Source organism: Raphanus sativus, chromosome 4 (genome assembly GCF_000801105.2).
Source record: "Raphanus sativus cultivar WK10039 chromosome 4, ASM80110v3, whole genome shotgun sequence".
In the NCBI taxonomy this organism is placed as follows: domain Eukaryota; kingdom Viridiplantae; phylum Streptophyta; class Magnoliopsida; order Brassicales; family Brassicaceae; genus Raphanus; species Raphanus sativus.
In genome coordinates this window covers 31586392-31603033 of record NC_079514.1, presented here as the reverse complement: position 1 = coordinate 31603033, position 16642 = coordinate 31586392, and the positions used below count along the sequence as shown (strand labels likewise).

The window sequence follows — 16642 nt, the reverse complement described above, 5'->3', positions numbered from 1 at the left end:
TTTAAACAAAATATCAATGTAAAAGTATTGTACAGTTACGTTTTAAAATTATTTATTTTAACAAAAAGCCAAATAAATATGTTGATTGGAGAAGGAATAAAACAAAGCCAGAGACACTCTATGTGTCGAATTTATTATAAAAAAGTTTTACTAAGATAAATACATTCAATAATTACAAACAAATAATATATTTCATAAAAGAAAAAAATAATACCCGCGCTTTCGAAGCGCGGGTCAAAATCTAGTTATATATATCATCTATGTATACCTAACCTTACCATATTTGTGTTGAGAACTTATTAGATCTAAACACTCTTAAAATAGTAAAATCAAGAACACCAGAAAACTGAACATGTTCCCTTTCTTGAAGCATCGGTCAAGGTCGGTCCACGGCGATGATGAGTTGTCCTCTCCGGAGAAAATAGTGGCCGTCACCTCCACCGTAGAGATCGGAGACGCGTGTACGACACTCACAGTATGGAGAAAATCGCTTCTTGTTAGTTGTGAAGGTTTCACGGTGATAGACTCAAATGGAGATTTGATCTATCGGGTTGATAATTATGCCCGAACCCGACCGGAAGAACTCATCCTGATGGACAAAGATGGCAACTCCGTCCTCCTCATGCACCGTACCAAGGTAAATACATTAATTAGAATAAGTACACGTCCACATGTCTGATAGTTGAATCATTGTAGTATACAATATCCTCCTTCAAGACTCTAACATCAAACAATTAGATTCTTAACAATTACAACACCTAGTACCCTACTCACAATGATATACATAACTCGAGCTTCTTCTTTTTTGATCAACACATAACTCGAGCTATTATCAGATATCCAGACCATATTGCTTAATTAGGAAATCTTCAAGTCAATGAATATATCTCTTTTCGTTAATGACAGTTTTCGAGTAAATGACAGATTGGTTTTAGCCGACTAAAGATATATTTGTAAGAGTTATAATTTATAACAATAAAAAAGAGTTGTACAGTATGAAAGAAGATAGTATATATAACAAGAAGATATTATATACGTATATATAATATAAGTTAAGACTGAGTGGGACCAACTACACCACCGTCCAGAATCGGTCACGTCAAAAGTACACAAGTATTCTGCATGTGGACAATTGTATTGGCATGAATTTCGAATAACCCGTCATATCATGAAAATATATCTCTACAAATTAGCACAAAAGTTTTGACTATTAGTCTATTTCATATTATCATAAAATTACATAATAATTTTACATATAACAAAACGGCCATTTAGACAACCATTCATGAAAATAAACGTCTATTTAATTTGGATTTCTGATATCAATGTTACGGTCATGTACATGCATACTAAAATGAGTTTTTCTTTTTACTGGTTAGAAAATTACGCTAGTAGATAGTTGGGGAATATATGAAGTAAAGGATACTAATGGTGAAGCAAAAGTACCAAAGAGCCCACTCTGGTACATGAGGAAGAACTTGAAGATGAATATTTTGAGCACCAATTCCAACATTTTGGCGTACGTATTTTCAGTGCCGTTCGATAAGAAGAACACTTACGTCATCAAAAGGATCGTACAGATGTAAATCGTGTAAGATAATGCACGTCTCATCAAACCGGGCAGTGGTGGAGATCAAAAGAAAAGAGGCCAGAACTAAAGGAGTCCGGTTTGGTTCAGATGTTTTTGATCTGGTTGTTAGTCTAGATTTTGACACCAGTTTAGCAATGGCTTTGGTTTTGTTATTAGACCAAATGTTCTCTAAGTAAAGTCTTTCTTTTCTTTTTTTTTTTCCTTCTCATTTGTACATCAGTACTATTTCAAAATAAACATGTTTACAAAAATACATCTCCTAGTCTATATTTGAGAAGTGATTTGCCATATGTCTTCTCTACAATCCTTTTCACACAAAAAAATTGTGACGTGGCTATTAAGATTGATGACATGTCATTGATGACATGTCATATGGTTAAATATGACATGGACAATTACATTTAATACTAATATATATTTTTGGAAATCTTTTTAGAATATGACAATAACTCATATATTACATTTAATATTTATTTATATTTTTGGTAAACTTTATAGAATATGGTAATAACTCATAAATCATCACTAGAATAAATATATTCAAATATGATATTTTGAATTTCGAAATATTATATAATTTTACTTTTATAATAATAAAATTTTTATTATCTAAAATTTTCTAAATTTTCTGAATTAAAAAAATCGTAATATCATTAGTTTCTTTTAGATTTCTACAAATTATATAAATATTATTTAGTTTTAAATTTTGATAACTATACAATTTTATATGACTTTTAGTAATTTTGTACAAGTTGATTTAATAATTTAACCAAATGAAATAAATAATTTTTTTATCTAAGATTTTAACTTTATATATATACATATATATTCTTAAATATAATTTAAAATAAAAAAAATATTTTCTCTTAATTTTATTCTTAATTAATGATATTTATATTAATTATTAGTCAAAATAATAAAATATATAATATTAATAAATTACATTTTAAAATATAAAATTTAACTTTTAAAAAATTCATCACTACACATGGTGCATGAAAACACCTAGATTAATAAATGTGACATAGCTACTAAAATTGATGACATGTCTTATAGATTAATATGACATGAACAATTATATTTAATGTTAATTTATATTTTTGATAAAAAATTTAAAATATGGTAATAACTCATATATTATATTTATTATCGATTTATATTTTTGGACTTTTTAAAAATATGGCAATAACGCATAAATCATCGTTAAAATAAATATATTCAATTATGGCATTTCAAATTTTGAAATATCATTTAAATTAAAAATATTTCAAAAATATATACATATTTTTAGAAAATTATAAAATTAAATCATAAAATCAAATTAAATCGTAAAATCATTAGTTTCTTATATATATTTACAGATTTTATAAATATTGTTTGATTTTAATTTTTGACAATTCTGAAATTTTACATATTTATTTAATATATTTAATTAATATAAATAGATAGAAAAATCTACCTAAGATTATAATTTTAAATATATACATGCACATTCTTAAATATAATTCAAAATAAACAAAATTGGTTTTATCTTAATTTTAATGTTCAGTTAAATCAAATTTATATTAAAATATTGATAAGAAAAAAGAAAATTTATAATATTAATAAAAATAAATATAATTTATATTTATCTTTTAAAAAATATTTTAAAATTCTTTTACTGCATATGGTGCAGTAAAACACCTAGTACATAATAAAAATTATTTACAAGGCTTATTTAACTTTTTTTACATCAAAAAACCATTTTAGTACATTATTACTCAAATATAGTTGTTTGCAAAAAAAAAATACACTCAAACATAGTTACATAATTACAAGAGATAGTTATATTGAATGAACTTTAATTATAATATTCCAAATAACATTGTTATATTTGTCTATGTTGAGATGGTTTATGCAAACACAAAATGAGAATATCTTTTGAGAAATAACAATACTTTCTGTTTCGAAATGCTATAATATAAAAATCATGGGAAAGAAGAGGAAGATCATGGATATGAATGGTCTGATTCCTGACCCAGCCGTGCCAATGCTTTTTCACACGGCGGCTTAGAGCCACCTTCTCTCCTGTGCTGCTCAAACCGGATATGTCAGTTTCATATACATGTGGCTTGTAAGAGGTGAACTACTGTCTTGTTCATCGATCTTCAAGCGGATTCAAATCCACTTTCTGCAAGATTTAATTGAAACTTACTTTAGAAGTTTTTTTTGATAGTTGTTCCATCAACATCCTATTGCACTAATAACAACAAACATCTTGTTACTACTTCTAGTTCTTCAACTTGCTCAATGGTTTCCGTGGCAAGGTTGAGAGGCAGATCCTCAACGGTAACCCTTGACCAACATCTGCTATTAACACCAAGTAGTATACCGACTCATACAACACATTCCAGAAGTAATTATTGCTACACCAATGGGGCTTGAAAACATCATTTTGAAAGGAGATGGGAGAAATGCAACAAAAGAAGCCAGCAACTATAAAAGTGTAAGCTGAAGAAGATTAAGGCTCAAACTAGCTTGCGATGCAAGTAAACAAAGAAGATTGCAGTTTTGGAGTGGTGATGTGAGACCCAAAAATATGTATATTCTAAGATTGCAATTCTGGAGTGGTGATGTGAGACCCAAAAAAAAAAATATATATATATATATATATATATATATATATATATTCAAAGAAATGGAAATTTTAGAGTATATATTGAAGCACACCTAATGGAGCCGTTGGAAGATATTACAGAGCACAACCAAAAGAACACGAGTTTTGGCTTTTTAGTGAATGATGTTTCTTATGAGAGAAATAACTCTTATTGCTAGAAATTACTTGGGTAGTTAGGAATTGGTCAGCTTTTATACACAAGTTGTGTGGTGTCACATAAATTTGATTGAATAAGATTCTAAAGTTCCTTCAAATGATTTCTAATAAAGGTATTTGCTGATGAAAAGTCTCTTCTCTTTGATCTTTCGTAATATCAAGTTATAGATTTTTCATTTGATATCATTATCTATGCCATCTATTCTCTATATATATGACGTACTTTTCCAATTTCCCCAATTAATTCCAATTGGTGTTGTTGTTTCTTTTCCTCCACGATTCGGGAATACATATTACTTATGAGTTTTGATGATGAAAACTAAAATGGCACATGAGTCGGTCGTGCCAACTTTACCCAGAAGTAACACCAAATACAATGTGTACTCTATGGGTCTTGTATTTCACACAAGGAGAAACATAAAGGCAGTTGTACTTTTGAACATTTTTATTTTGTAATAAGAATATTAAAGTTTTTCTTACAATCTGTCTTGTTATTTGGAATTTCTTTTACCGAATCATAGAAAACATATTTTGTGCTAAATATTTATAGAATCAAAGGTTTCAGTATTTCCTCCAACTTCCTGACCATGAGAAAATGAAGGAAGAGAAGAAGATTGGTCAGTCACAAGCCCTCTCGAAATATGCATAGAAGGTTTAGGGGGAGTTTCAAGAGAATCCAAACTTCCTTCTAACATCTCAACAACTCTGTTCATGGGTGGACGATCCATTGGGCATGGTTGAATACACCAGAGACTCACCAATATCATCTTCTTTGCAATCTCGTTTTCCTCCGTAGTTACTTCATCTCCAAGTATCCACGTTTGTTGTCCATTTTCAAGATCATCATAGATCCAATCAGGAAAGTATACTGAAGTAGCGTTGGAAGCCGTGGTTTCAATTATTTCTTTGGTTCTTGCCCCCAACATCTCGATCACCAGCATTCCATAGCTATACACATCAGACTTGTAGGAGATTCCGCCGTACATTCTTGAGAACACCTCAGGTGCAATGTAACCTATAGTTCCTCTCATGTCTATCAATGACACAATGCTTTCTCTTTTTTCACATAGTTTAGCAAGACCGAAGTCTGAGACTTTAGGACAAAGATTGCCATCTAACAGAATATTTTGAGGTTTGATGTCGAAATGGACAATTCTTGTTTTGCAGCCATTGTGCAAGTACTCTAATCCCCGAGCAACGCCTAGCGCGATTCCATATAGAGTTGCCACATCCAGATTCAAGGGCTTCTTTCTAGAGATAAACTGATCCAGAGACCCATTCTCGAGAAACTCATATATGATCGCCCTTTTGGACCCTTCATAGCAAAAACCAAGCAGAGAAACAATGTTTATGTGAGATGTTTGGCTCATGCTTGCAACTTCGTTGATGAAATCTTCTCCATTTCCCGTTGAATCCTTTAATACCTTAACCGCAACCTTACGACCATTACAAAGGTTTCCACCATAAACAGTTCCAAATCCTCCTTTCCCAATAGTATGTGAAAATGATTTTGTAATTTTCTTCACTTCTGCATAAGTATAGTGTTTAAGTAGTACTTTGAACATAGCGACACTATTGTTCTGCCTATTCTTCTTCCTCTTTATCTGACGTCGCACCAACAAGATGAGTAAGACAATGATAGACACCAGCCCAGTCGCAGAACCAACAGCAATAAGTGTTATTGTAACGACCCGTTTCTGTCCAGTCATTTTTACAACATGTGACTCGCCTCCGGACTTTACGAGCTTTGGATTTGGTCCAGCAATATCGTCAGCATTGATCAGCTTCAGAATCTCTACACCATTCAGAATTATTGTAATAACTGGCGTCAATGATCTTGATAGAGAAGTAATCGAACACAAGAAAGCTTTGTAATCACACGCAACAAGAACTCTTCTTATTAAAACCTTGAGGAAAATCTCTCAAAACCTCAACTTACAAACTCATAAAACTCACACAATATATCATCACATGATATCTCTATATATAGTTATAGTTTATCCTAATCCTATTAGTAATTATAGATTTAGATAACTCCTAAATCTACTCAACACTTATCTCCTCAATACTAATAGATTAGGATGACTTCTTTCTCACGCTTCACTCAAGCTTATGTCAACAATCTCCCTCCTAAGCTTGAAGTCCATCTTGTCCACATCATGAACACCTATCAACTCGCGCATCTCCTTGAACTTGAGCCGAGCAAGAGCCTTCGTCAGTATATCTGCCTTTTGCTCAGTGCCTGGCACGTGCTCCACCTCCAACAGACCTTTCTCGACGCATTCCCTTATAAAATGGAACCTGGTATGGATGTGTTTACTGCGACCGTGAAACACCGGGTTCTTTGTAAGGGCAATTGCAGAGCGGTTGTCTATCTTGATGATTGTCTTCTCAACCGGAGCTCCCAAAACTTCGTGAAGTAGATCCTGAAGCCAAATGGCTTGTCTCGCTGCCTCAGTACCCGCCATAAACTCAGCTTCGCAGGACGAGAGAGCCACCGTATCCTGCTTCTGAGAACACCAAGTGATTGGACTGTCTCCAAAATAGAATATGTGACCCGTCGTGCTTCGTCCATCGTCTTGATCAACATTGTGACTACTGTCACTGTAACCAATCAACCTTGTTGCTCTCTCTGTAGTTCTTGCAAAAGTCAAACCGTATGATGTAGTACCTTTAAGATACCTTAAACACTGCTTCATCGCTATCCCATGTGATTCCTTCGGGCTCTGCATATATCTAGACAAGACGCCTACGCAGTAAGAAAGATCCGGTCGAGTATGTAACAAGTACCTGAAACAACCAATTATCTTTCTATAGTTTGTGGCATCAATGTCTCTCTCCTTCTCGGATTTTTCAAGCTTCAGACCAGAGTCCATCGGAACGTGTACAGGGTTGCACTCACTTAAGCCCGCTTCTTCTAATATCTTCAGTGCATATCTCTTTTGACTCAGAGTTATACCATCCTTATGTTGTATGACTTCGATTCCCAGGTAATAACTCAACCTCCCGAGATCACTCATTTCAAACTTAGAGGCCATCTCCTGTTTGAACTGGTTTATGCTTCTCATGCTTGCTCCTGTCACAAACAAATCATCCACGTAAACCGCGACAACAAGAAGCCCATTACTCGTCACCTTCCTGTAAACAGATGGCTCCTTTAGACATCTTATAAAACCAAACCCAATCAGAATCTTGTTAAGCTTGTCATTCCACGCCCTAGGGGCTTGCTTCAAGCCGTACAAGGCCTTATTCAACTTATAGACCTTATGCTCACTTCCTTTAACCTCGAAACCTTCCGGCTGTGTAACGTAGACTGTCTCTTTCAGTTCGCCGTGAAGAAAGGCCGTCTTAACATCCAAGTGATGTATCTCCCATCCACTAGTAGCAGCAAGATTGATTAGAAATCTTATTGTTTCTATTCTTGCTACAGGCGCAAACACCTCTTCATAATCAATCCCATAGCGCTGAACGTAACCCTTTGCAACAAGTCGAGATTTGTACTTGTTGATACTTCCGTCAGAGTTCTTCTTGAGCTTAAAGACCCACTTTAGTCCTATGGGCTTCGCACCAGGAGGCAAGTCAACAAGACACCACGACTTAAGCCTAGTGATAGATTCAATCTCATCTTCACATGCTTTCAACCATTCCTTTAGATTCTTAGCTTCTTCAAACGTGCGTGGCTCTTCATTCAGATATGCAAGTAACAGCTCTCCTTCTTCTTCAGAACAGAGCACGTAATCTTCCAAATATGCAGGTAGCTTTGAAATTCTTTCAGATCGACGAAGGACTCTCGACTCGTTATCTGAACTTTCTCTGTTTTCTGCTTCTTCATCTGTCTCATGTTCTTCACTCAACACATCCTCATGACTCTCCTCTGTTTTTGGAGTAGTCAACTCAGTCTCTGTTCCAGACTCTGTTCCGAAATCTCCAATGGATACTTTAAAGCTTCCTCCGACTTGATCTTCCTTTCTGGAGTTCCAGTTCCAACCTTTGGATTCATCAAAGGTAACATCTCTGCTAACGACCACCTTCTTTGTTTGTGGATTAAACATTCTATACGCCTTGGAACCAGGCTCTGTTCCTAGGTGAACAAGCACACGAGATCTATCATCGAGCTTCTTTAGCAGCTTCCCATCAATCTTCGCATAGCCTATACACCCAAAGATCCTTAGATGACTTACATTAGGCCTTCTTCCGTGATAGACTTCATATGGTGTGCTCTCCTTAACAACCCTAGACGCTACTCGATTGATAAGATATGTTGAGTGCCTTATCGCCTCTCCCCATAGATAGTTTGGAACCGACATATGCTTCATGATGCTTCTGGTCATTTCTAATAAAGTCCTGTTCCTCCTCTCGACGACCCCATTCTGCTGAGGACTATAGGGAGCTGAGAGATGTCGTTGGATCCCCGATTCATTACAGAAAGCATTGAACTCGTGTGAAACGAATTCTCCTCCCCTGTCAGTTCTGAAAGTCTGAATATGTGCTCTCGTCTCTTGCTCAACTAGTTGCTTAAAGTGTTTGAATTTTCCGAAAGCTTCATTTTTATCTTTGAGAAGAATTGTCCACATATATCTTGAGTGGTCGTCTATGAGCACAAAGATATATTTATTTCCAGCGCTTGTATGTGGGGTTATAGGACCACACAAATCTCCGTGTATGAGTTCAAGCAATCTCGTGGCTCTGAAGGAGGATGCTTGTGGGAATGATCGTCTTGCTTGCTTCCCAAGTAAACATGATCCACAAATCTTCTTCTCAACATCGATATGTGGAATACCTGTGATCAGATCCTTTGATATCATATTCTTCATTGTGTCATAGTTTATATGACCGAGTCTCCCATGCCACCGACTCGAATCACTTATATCAGTTGAGAGGTAGCACATCGTTTCCTTTAGACCCATCTTCACCTTGTAGAGCCTGTTTCTTGACCTGGTTGCTTTGGCAATCAACTTGCCTTCACGATCATGCATTGTCAGATGTTCTCCTCTCATTCTCACATCACAACCAGCCTCCGTAGCTTGCCCTAGACTGATGATGTTACTCTTAAGATCCGGAATATAGTACACCTCTGTTATCTTTCTTGCTTCTCCATTCCTATCAGTGAACTCTATAGTTCCTTTTCCTCTGATATCTATCCGAGAGTCATCCCCAAAGCGAACCTTTCCTGTGATGGAATCATCAATCTCCGAAAAATACCTCTTATCACCACTCATATGGTTTGATGCTCCATTATCTAGGTACCAAGTACTATCTTCTTCTCTGTTTCCATCGTAGTCACTAGGTACTATCTTACCTTCGTTAAGGTATACTGTCTCATGTAGCAACAGCTCGTCTCCTCCACCTGAGGCTGTCTCAACTTCACTGTATGAAGCTATCTCGTGTAACATGAGTTCATCTGCTCCATGTGTACTTTTGTTCTCATCTTCTTGGGTCTCTTGAAGCTTTAGCAACCTGTCTGGACAATCTGATGCGAAGTGACCTATCTTGTCACAGCGGTAACAAGTTATCCTTGAGGCATCTCTGGCTTCACCATATCTTCCACGACCACGACTTCTATTAGGGACGCGTCCCCCACGTCCTCTGCCTCGATAGTTGTTGTTATTATATCCTCGGTAAGATTGAGATTCATTATTAGCAAACATTAATTTGCTTTGATCCTCCTGCTGTTCTTCATCATCGCAAATTCGTTCTTCATACGCCTTTAGGCGACCAATGATATCCTCAAAACTCGTTGTTTTGAGATCCAAGACCTGTTCAAGAGCAGCCACAATAGTAATATACTTCTTTCGAGGAAGACCTTTAAGAAATTTCTTAACGATCTTCGGTTCTTCTATCTCTTCTCCGAGTGCAGCAGCTTTAGAGGTCATCTCAGAGATCTTTCCAACGAAATCGTCAATCTTCTCCGTCTCCTTCATTGTCAGACGATCAAAATCAGACATTAATGTCTGCAATCTAGCTTCTCTTACCCGTTCTGCTCCAACGTTCCTTGTCTTAACTGCATCCCAGACTTTCTTTGCTGTATCCAACTCCCCAACTTGAAGTATAAGTACTTCTGGAATTCCTTGAAACAGAAGCGCCATAGCCATATTATTCTTCTTCGGATCGTCTACCTCTGTTTCAACACAATCCCAGACTTCATGTACCTTGAGCAGGATCTTCATTCTCATGGCCCACACAGTATAATTCGTCGAAGTCAATATAGGGCACTTGATAGCTGATCCTCCTTCCTTTGGCTTCGTTGATACTACTAGGTCTCCCATCGTGAGCTCTGATACCAATTATTGTAATAACTGGCGTCAATGATCTTGATAGAGAAGTAATCGAACACAAGAAAGCTTTGTAATCACACGCAACAAGAACTCTTCTTATTAAAACCTTGAGGAAAATCTCTCAAAACCTCAACTTACAAACTCATAAAACTCACACAATATATCATCACATGATATCTCTATATATAGTTATAGTTTATCCTAATCCTATTAGTAATTATAGATTTAGATAACTCCTAAATCTACTCAACACTTATCTCCTCAATACTAATAGATTAGGATGACTTCTTTCTCACGCTTCACTCAAGCTTATGTCAACAAGAATAGCATCGTAATACTTTGGAGTCACTTCTGTGTAAGGATGCAATTCAAGTCGTAGATCAGGTCTCGGACCACTTTCAGAACCCACGTATACACTGAAATCCAAATAAATCGGAATTCGAGAACCACCGCTCATGCCAATCACATCCATCTCAAGCATTGCAATCTGATTCCTGATGAAGATGGTGAAGACACGTTGGACCGGTCCATTAACTTCCCGTAGAGTCTCACAGAAATGAAGTCTGACGAGGTAGTTAAACCCGGCGTCAACTGGAAAGAGCCACGTCAAGTTGAAAATCAGGTTGAGTCTAGGGTTGTTGACGTTCCCCATTGTTCGATACGTCTTGTACACATCATCCGGGGCAACGTAAGCGGGAGTCTTCTCTGTGTAGTTCAGCTCCACACCTGGTACCTCTGGTTTCATTCCTGAATTAACACCGAGAAGGAAATCATCATCAGAAAACCATTGTCGGAATATTCCTGTGTCGTTGACTACAGAAACCATCTGTCCTCCTACGTTCAAGCGGTAAACGGTCTCCAATACTATCTCGTCATCTACTTCGAAGTCAATGTTGGAACCCACGTTTGTTATTTTGTCATCAAACCCACCCTTTGTGTAAAAACGATCAGGAATGGAGACAATCTCCACGCCGTTAACGAAGGCTAACGAATCAGTAGAGGGCGTGAGCGTGAGCCTGAGAGTTCTGAAAGCGGTAACGATAAACTCTTTGATAATATATTTCGATTCCGGTTTGAGAGTCATTACCGTTAAATCGGCGCTAAAGTTCTTCAAGAGAGTTAAACCGTCGACAGTGACAGAGAAGAAAGAATTGTCGGCATTGAAGTCGGATCCGTAAATGGTCGGATAGAAGTATAACCGGAGGAATTTCCAGCCTGGAGAGACTTTGAATGTGTAAGTGAACTCAGATCGGAAAATCCGAGCTTCCATGAAAGGAACCAGAGGAACCCCAAAGTCTTGGAATGAAGCAGTTGCAGCAAACGACATGTCGTTTAAGTTCCATGGCACAAGATTCCCGTGCTCTGTCGTCCAAGTTCGGCCGCTGAGGTCTTTGGTATCAGAGGTAGCACCACAGTTGATGAGAAAGACATCGGTTGGAACATACGCCGCCGTTGCTCCTTCTCCTCGGAGGGTGGCGGAGACGAGAATAGATAAACCGAACAAAACGTTGAAGATCATTGGATTTTTTTTGATAAAGAAGGTTAAGATGAATAAGATGAAGAAGAAGGAGAAGATGATAGTTTACAAAAACAAAAAGACGAACAAGAAGATGAGAGATGAGAATAGTTTCAAGCCATATTTGTTACGAGTGACTCTCATGAGTTGACTGACCAAGAAACAAACACAGATTCTCACAAACGAAAAGTCAAAGTATTCACCTTTTGTAATATTATTAAACGTAAATAAAAAGAACGTCGATTACATTGGGCCTAAATTACAAAGGCCCAGTAAAAGCCCAATAGTTAGATCCTCGGTTAATAACATGTTTTCGACTAGAATCCTCTCGAACTGACCAGACGTAACTTTAATCCATCAGCTCAATCGATAGCGAAGGAAGAGGAAACCGTTTGATTCATTTCTCTTTTATGTTCATTCAAAATTCGCACTATGTCTACGACGGCGCGTCCGGTGGGTGGAACAGGGTTACGGGATAAGGCCTCGGTGGTGCAACAGCTAGCTTCCCACATAAAAGCAGGAAGCAAGAGCGACGTCAAAGAGTTCCAAACCTGCTGCATCACTCTCGCCGAGTAAAAAAACACAACTTTCTATTTTCATTTTCAATTTTTTTTTATCACTCTGTTTCTTCGGTTTTTAATCGATTGTGGGGGTGGGGGTGGGGGTGGGGGTGCAGAGGAGTTGATTACGCGATAGCTAATAATAAAATCCCGAAAGGGGTTCAAGATCTTCCCTCCTTGCTTAAACAGGTGAGTTTTTTTTTTTTTTTTATCTCTTCTTAGCTGAGGCCATTGTTAAGTGGTGTACTGATAGTGGATTAGTGTTAATGTTTGTGTTAGGTGTGCCAACAACATAGAAACGATGTGTACACTAAGGCTGTGGTTATGGTTCTCATGTTCTCCATCAAGGTGGCATCAGTGATAAATGATAATGCTCCCACTTCTTTTTTTTTTGTGGATTAGTAATCTGCACTGTGCTTACTTTCATGTGATTAATTCGAGCCATGGCTTTAGACTTTGTCATCTTCTATGAACTATGGTTAATTCATTTTGGTTTTTATTTGGGACAGCATGCTTCTAAACTGGGGTGGTTTTCGGACAGGGAGGGTCAAGAACTCATCGCTCTTGCTGATCAGGTCTCTCTTCCTTCCTTCTTCCTAATCCTGGTTTTAATCTTAATAGCGGATTATAATGGTTTTCCTTGGTGTTCAGATGAAGAATGATTTTGGGAGTCCTGAATACACGAGCCTTGCTATTCAAAGTCCTGGTGGTACATTATCGCAGATCATGGATAGGTAAGGTTTTGCTTTCACCGCGCTTATGACACGTGGCTTTGTTGATTACACAGATTGATAATTAGGAGCTAAGCCATGCAGTAAAGTAGATTGGTAGTTAATGGGAACTTACTAAGCGTTTCTTTCTGATGCCAGGTTTTATCCATTTGTGAAGCTTGGCCATGTTCTTGTTTCTCTTGAAGTGAAGGTCATGCTTTGTCTTCTGTTTTGAACATCTACGTTCTGATATGTTATCCTCTAACTGTGCTTCTTTTCGTTGTTGTTTTTCCTTACAATGCAGGCTGGCTATACAATGCTTGCTCATGATTTTCACATCTCGATAAATATGCCGCAGTCTCCTCAAGAGAGTATTGTATGTATGCTTTCAATAATGATATCATTTCGTATTGAGTTTTATTCATATCTGTGCAATTACGTGGTCATGTATTTTACTTATTGTCTGTTAGCTTGCATTTTATCTGTCTATCCTTTCTTTAATATATAGCTGTAAACTGGGCGAGTCCACGGGCTAATAGTCCATTAGCCCGTATCCATTTGTCCATTTATTGTTTGTGGACAAAGAGTGACCATGTCCATTAATAGACATTTTCAATCTTTGTTTCGTCTTGTCGATGTATGGACTCTCTGTGTGTTTTGGTTAGCATATGGTTTCACTTACTCCACATTATTGTATGCTCTTCAGCGGCTATTTGTCGTCCAGACAGACAGCATAGACACGTCTTCCTGTCTTATAAATCCTCAAGAAGTCAGGTAAGACAAAAGACTTTGCTAATTTTTCGTCAGTGACGCCAAATATGATTCTATTTAACTTCTCTGGCCTTTGTACCAAAATTGCAGCTTCATGTTAAATGGAAAGGTGGTCAACAAGAGAGTTAACATCTCAATGGTTTGTGCAGTTAGTTCTTAATGGAATTTTGTTATCTGGACTATATATATATATATATATATATATATATATATATATATATTACCAATGTTTATTTCTTTTCAGGATTCGGGGCCTCAACTCCCAACAAATGTTACTGCCATCGTCAAATATGGAACGAACCTCTTACAAGTTATGGGAAATTCCAAAGGCCATTACATCGTTGTAATCGCTCTTACGAGTATAGCACTGCTACCTGAAAAACCACTTCTTAAAGAGTACATTCAGTCTGGAGCTGTAGAGTCAAGTCCAGGTTACTCAAGATCATAACTCATAAGATGAGAGAGTGATGAGTTTTTTTTTTCATGCTCTGCGAATCCTCTTTGAATTTTTTTTGTTCTGTGTATAGATTCTGACATCATTGAGGGGCCATCAAGAGTATCTCTCAGATGTCCTATCAGGTACTACTTTTGCCTCTTTTACTTTACTACTTTGTTCTGTTTTGATTGTTAATTTTAGTCTATATTAATACAGTCACAGCCGGATAAAGCTTCCAGTCAAAGGCCAGTTGTGTAAACATCTTCAGGTGATATAGGATTTTGATAACTATCGAGTTGAAAGAGTCTTTCTGAAGACACTGTGTGTTTCTCTCAATCTTTGTTAGTAATATAGTAATTTTTTCTGCTGCAGTGTTTTGATTTCTGGAATTATGTCAACATAAACATGAGAAAACCAGCCTGGCGCTGCCCTCATTGCAACCAAACTGTTTCTTACCCAGAGATCCGTTTTGATCAAAACATGGCCAAGGAAAGTATCTCAGCTCTACGCTGTGATTTGTTACTGCTACGTTATTTCATTTGCATCTTAATATAGATATAACTCGTCCCATATCATATGCTCAGATATTAAAAGATGCGGAGCACAATGCTGCTGATGTAATCATCCATGCTGATGGTACATGGAAGGTTGGAAGGGAAAATATTGGGAACGAGGAACCTGTTCGTGATGCAATAATCCACGATCTTGAAGACCCAAATAGCTTGTTAAATACCGGTCCAGTTGTCTTGGATCTCACTGGGGTTGATGAGAATGATGCTGATATTGAACTATTTGGTAACACCAACAAGGTTGTGGACCAGAAGCCTCCCTTGTCAGATGCTCATGGTCAATCTAACAACAACAACGCAAGCAAAGATCCTTTGGGCGAAGATTACTGCTCTATGTTCAACTTCTCTGATGTGATATCAGTTGACCAGGTGATGCTAGATCACCTGAGTACTGGAACTGGTCAAGATAACTCTCAAATACCAATGCCTCAAGATCCAACACCTGTACCTGCGCCATTCTCACAGGCACCATCTCCAGGAGAGATACCAGCAACTACTTCCACTGTCTTTCCATCTACTCAGTTCTCTCAGGCTCATGCTTCACCTGTTACTCCCGCGGGAACATATGTTAGTAGAACCTCTACGCAGACACCGTCATTGACAACTTCATCACAGGTTAGTGAATTTGTTTGACAAATGTACTTTCTTCTCTCGCTTGAGTTTTGAGACGTAGATGGCATGTGTTCCTTGCAGAGACGGAGGCACCCAGTTCAAGTTACGAGCCAGTCTCCTGTCAGTGTTTCATTTTCGGCTCAGTCTACGCATATCCCTACACTACATGCTTCCCAGCCTAACAGTCATTTCGTGCCAAGTCGTAACAGTAACCATTTAACCACACAGACGCAGCGACCGAGTAGCCCCCCTGTTCAATTCATGTCCCGAACCAGTGACCTAATGGATGTGGATTCGGCTACTCCTGATGCAACCAACTGGCGTCCAAGGATGCGAGGCAGTATTACTCCCGGTTCATGTTCCCCTGCTCTTGACCACATGATCATCCGACCGACCCAACAGTCTCAGACTAGGCTTCACGGTTCACAACCGGCGCAGACACCACCTGTTGAATCGTCTCAGGCTCAGCCGCCTCTTTCAACCGCCCCTCCGACCTTCACGAGGCCTTCTGGACCGACAGCAACATGGAGAACTTGAGAGGCTAGAACAAGGGAAGGTTGATGCTTAGGACAGACAACTCTTATCGTAATGAGCTTTTGTAACTTGTTAATATGAAGAAAGAAATGTTGGCAGTGCTGTTGTATTCCACACAACGATCCCATAAAGGGCGAATCTTAGGAGCAGTGTTTAATTAGTCAAATAGCTTCCTAATTAGTTGAGGTGGATCAATGTATGAAATTTATAATTATATATGTAAGACTTAGAGTTGAAGGTACATGCCTAACTGAAG

At 37.6% G+C, this 16642-nt stretch overlaps 4 protein-coding genes across 4 annotated transcripts; 2 read left to right on the top strand and 2 right to left on the bottom strand.

Moving 5' to 3' along the window:
• The first annotated feature begins 268 nt into the window (after positions 1-268).
• LOC108839095 (protein LURP-one-related 17) lies at positions 269-1842 on the top strand. The gene is given in 3 exon segments (XM_018611929.2): positions 269-637; positions 1380-1565; positions 1567-1842. Coding segments are annotated over 3 exon segments (672 nt in total). The 5' UTR covers positions 269-352; the 3' UTR covers positions 1768-1842.
• A 3097-nt stretch (positions 1843-4939) lies between these two features.
• LOC130511289 (probable receptor-like protein kinase At5g39020) lies at positions 4940-6112 on the bottom strand. The gene has a single exon (XM_057008205.1). The coding sequence runs from the start codon at positions 6110-6112 to the stop codon at positions 4940-4942; it is 1173 nt and encodes a 390-aa protein (XP_056864185.1).
• A 4858-nt stretch (positions 6113-10970) lies between these two features.
• Positions 10971-12197, bottom strand: LOC130494620 (putative receptor-like protein kinase At5g39000). The gene has a single exon (XM_057008204.1). The coding sequence runs from the start codon at positions 12195-12197 to the stop codon at positions 10971-10973; it is 1227 nt and encodes a 408-aa protein (XP_056864184.1).
• Positions 12198-12542: 345 nt separating this feature from the next.
• On the top strand, positions 12543-16627 carry LOC108855082 (E4 SUMO-protein ligase PIAL2). Its single transcript, XM_018628790.2, has 15 exons — positions 12543-12766; positions 12871-12943; positions 13034-13102; positions 13264-13329; positions 13406-13488; positions 13624-13675; positions 13769-13840; positions 14171-14238; positions 14326-14374; positions 14480-14666; positions 14763-14814; positions 14888-14939; positions 15044-15160; positions 15256-15855; positions 15934-16627. The coding sequence occupies exons 1-15, from the start codon at positions 12627-12629 to the stop codon at positions 16387-16389; spliced, it is 2136 nt and encodes a 711-aa protein (XP_018484292.2). The 5' UTR covers positions 12543-12626; the 3' UTR covers positions 16390-16627.
• The last annotated feature ends 15 nt before the right edge of the window (positions 16628-16642 follow it).

What these genes read in the sequence shown, in the direction of transcription:
- LOC130511289 (XM_057008205.1), bottom strand. Translation starts at nt 6,112, where the DNA reads ATGACTGGACAGAAACGGGTCGTTACAATAACACTTATTGCTGTTGGT.
- LOC130494620 (XM_057008204.1), bottom strand. Translation starts at nt 12,197, where the DNA reads ATGATCTTCAACGTTTTGTTCGGTTTATCTATTCTCGTCTCCGCCACC.
- LOC108855082 (XM_018628790.2), top strand. Translation starts at nt 12,627, where the DNA reads ATGTCTACGACGGCGCGTCCGGTGGGTGGAACAGGGTTACGGGATAAG. An exon ending in TCTCTCAGATGTCCTATCAG is followed by an intron (nt 14,815 to 14,887) that starts GTACTACTTTTG and finishes ATATTAATACAG; the next exon opens with TCACAGCCGGATAAAGCTTC. An exon ending in CATTGACAACTTCATCACAG is followed by an intron (nt 15,856 to 15,933) that starts GTTAGTGAATTT and finishes TGTTCCTTGCAG; the next exon opens with AGACGGAGGCACCCAGTTCA.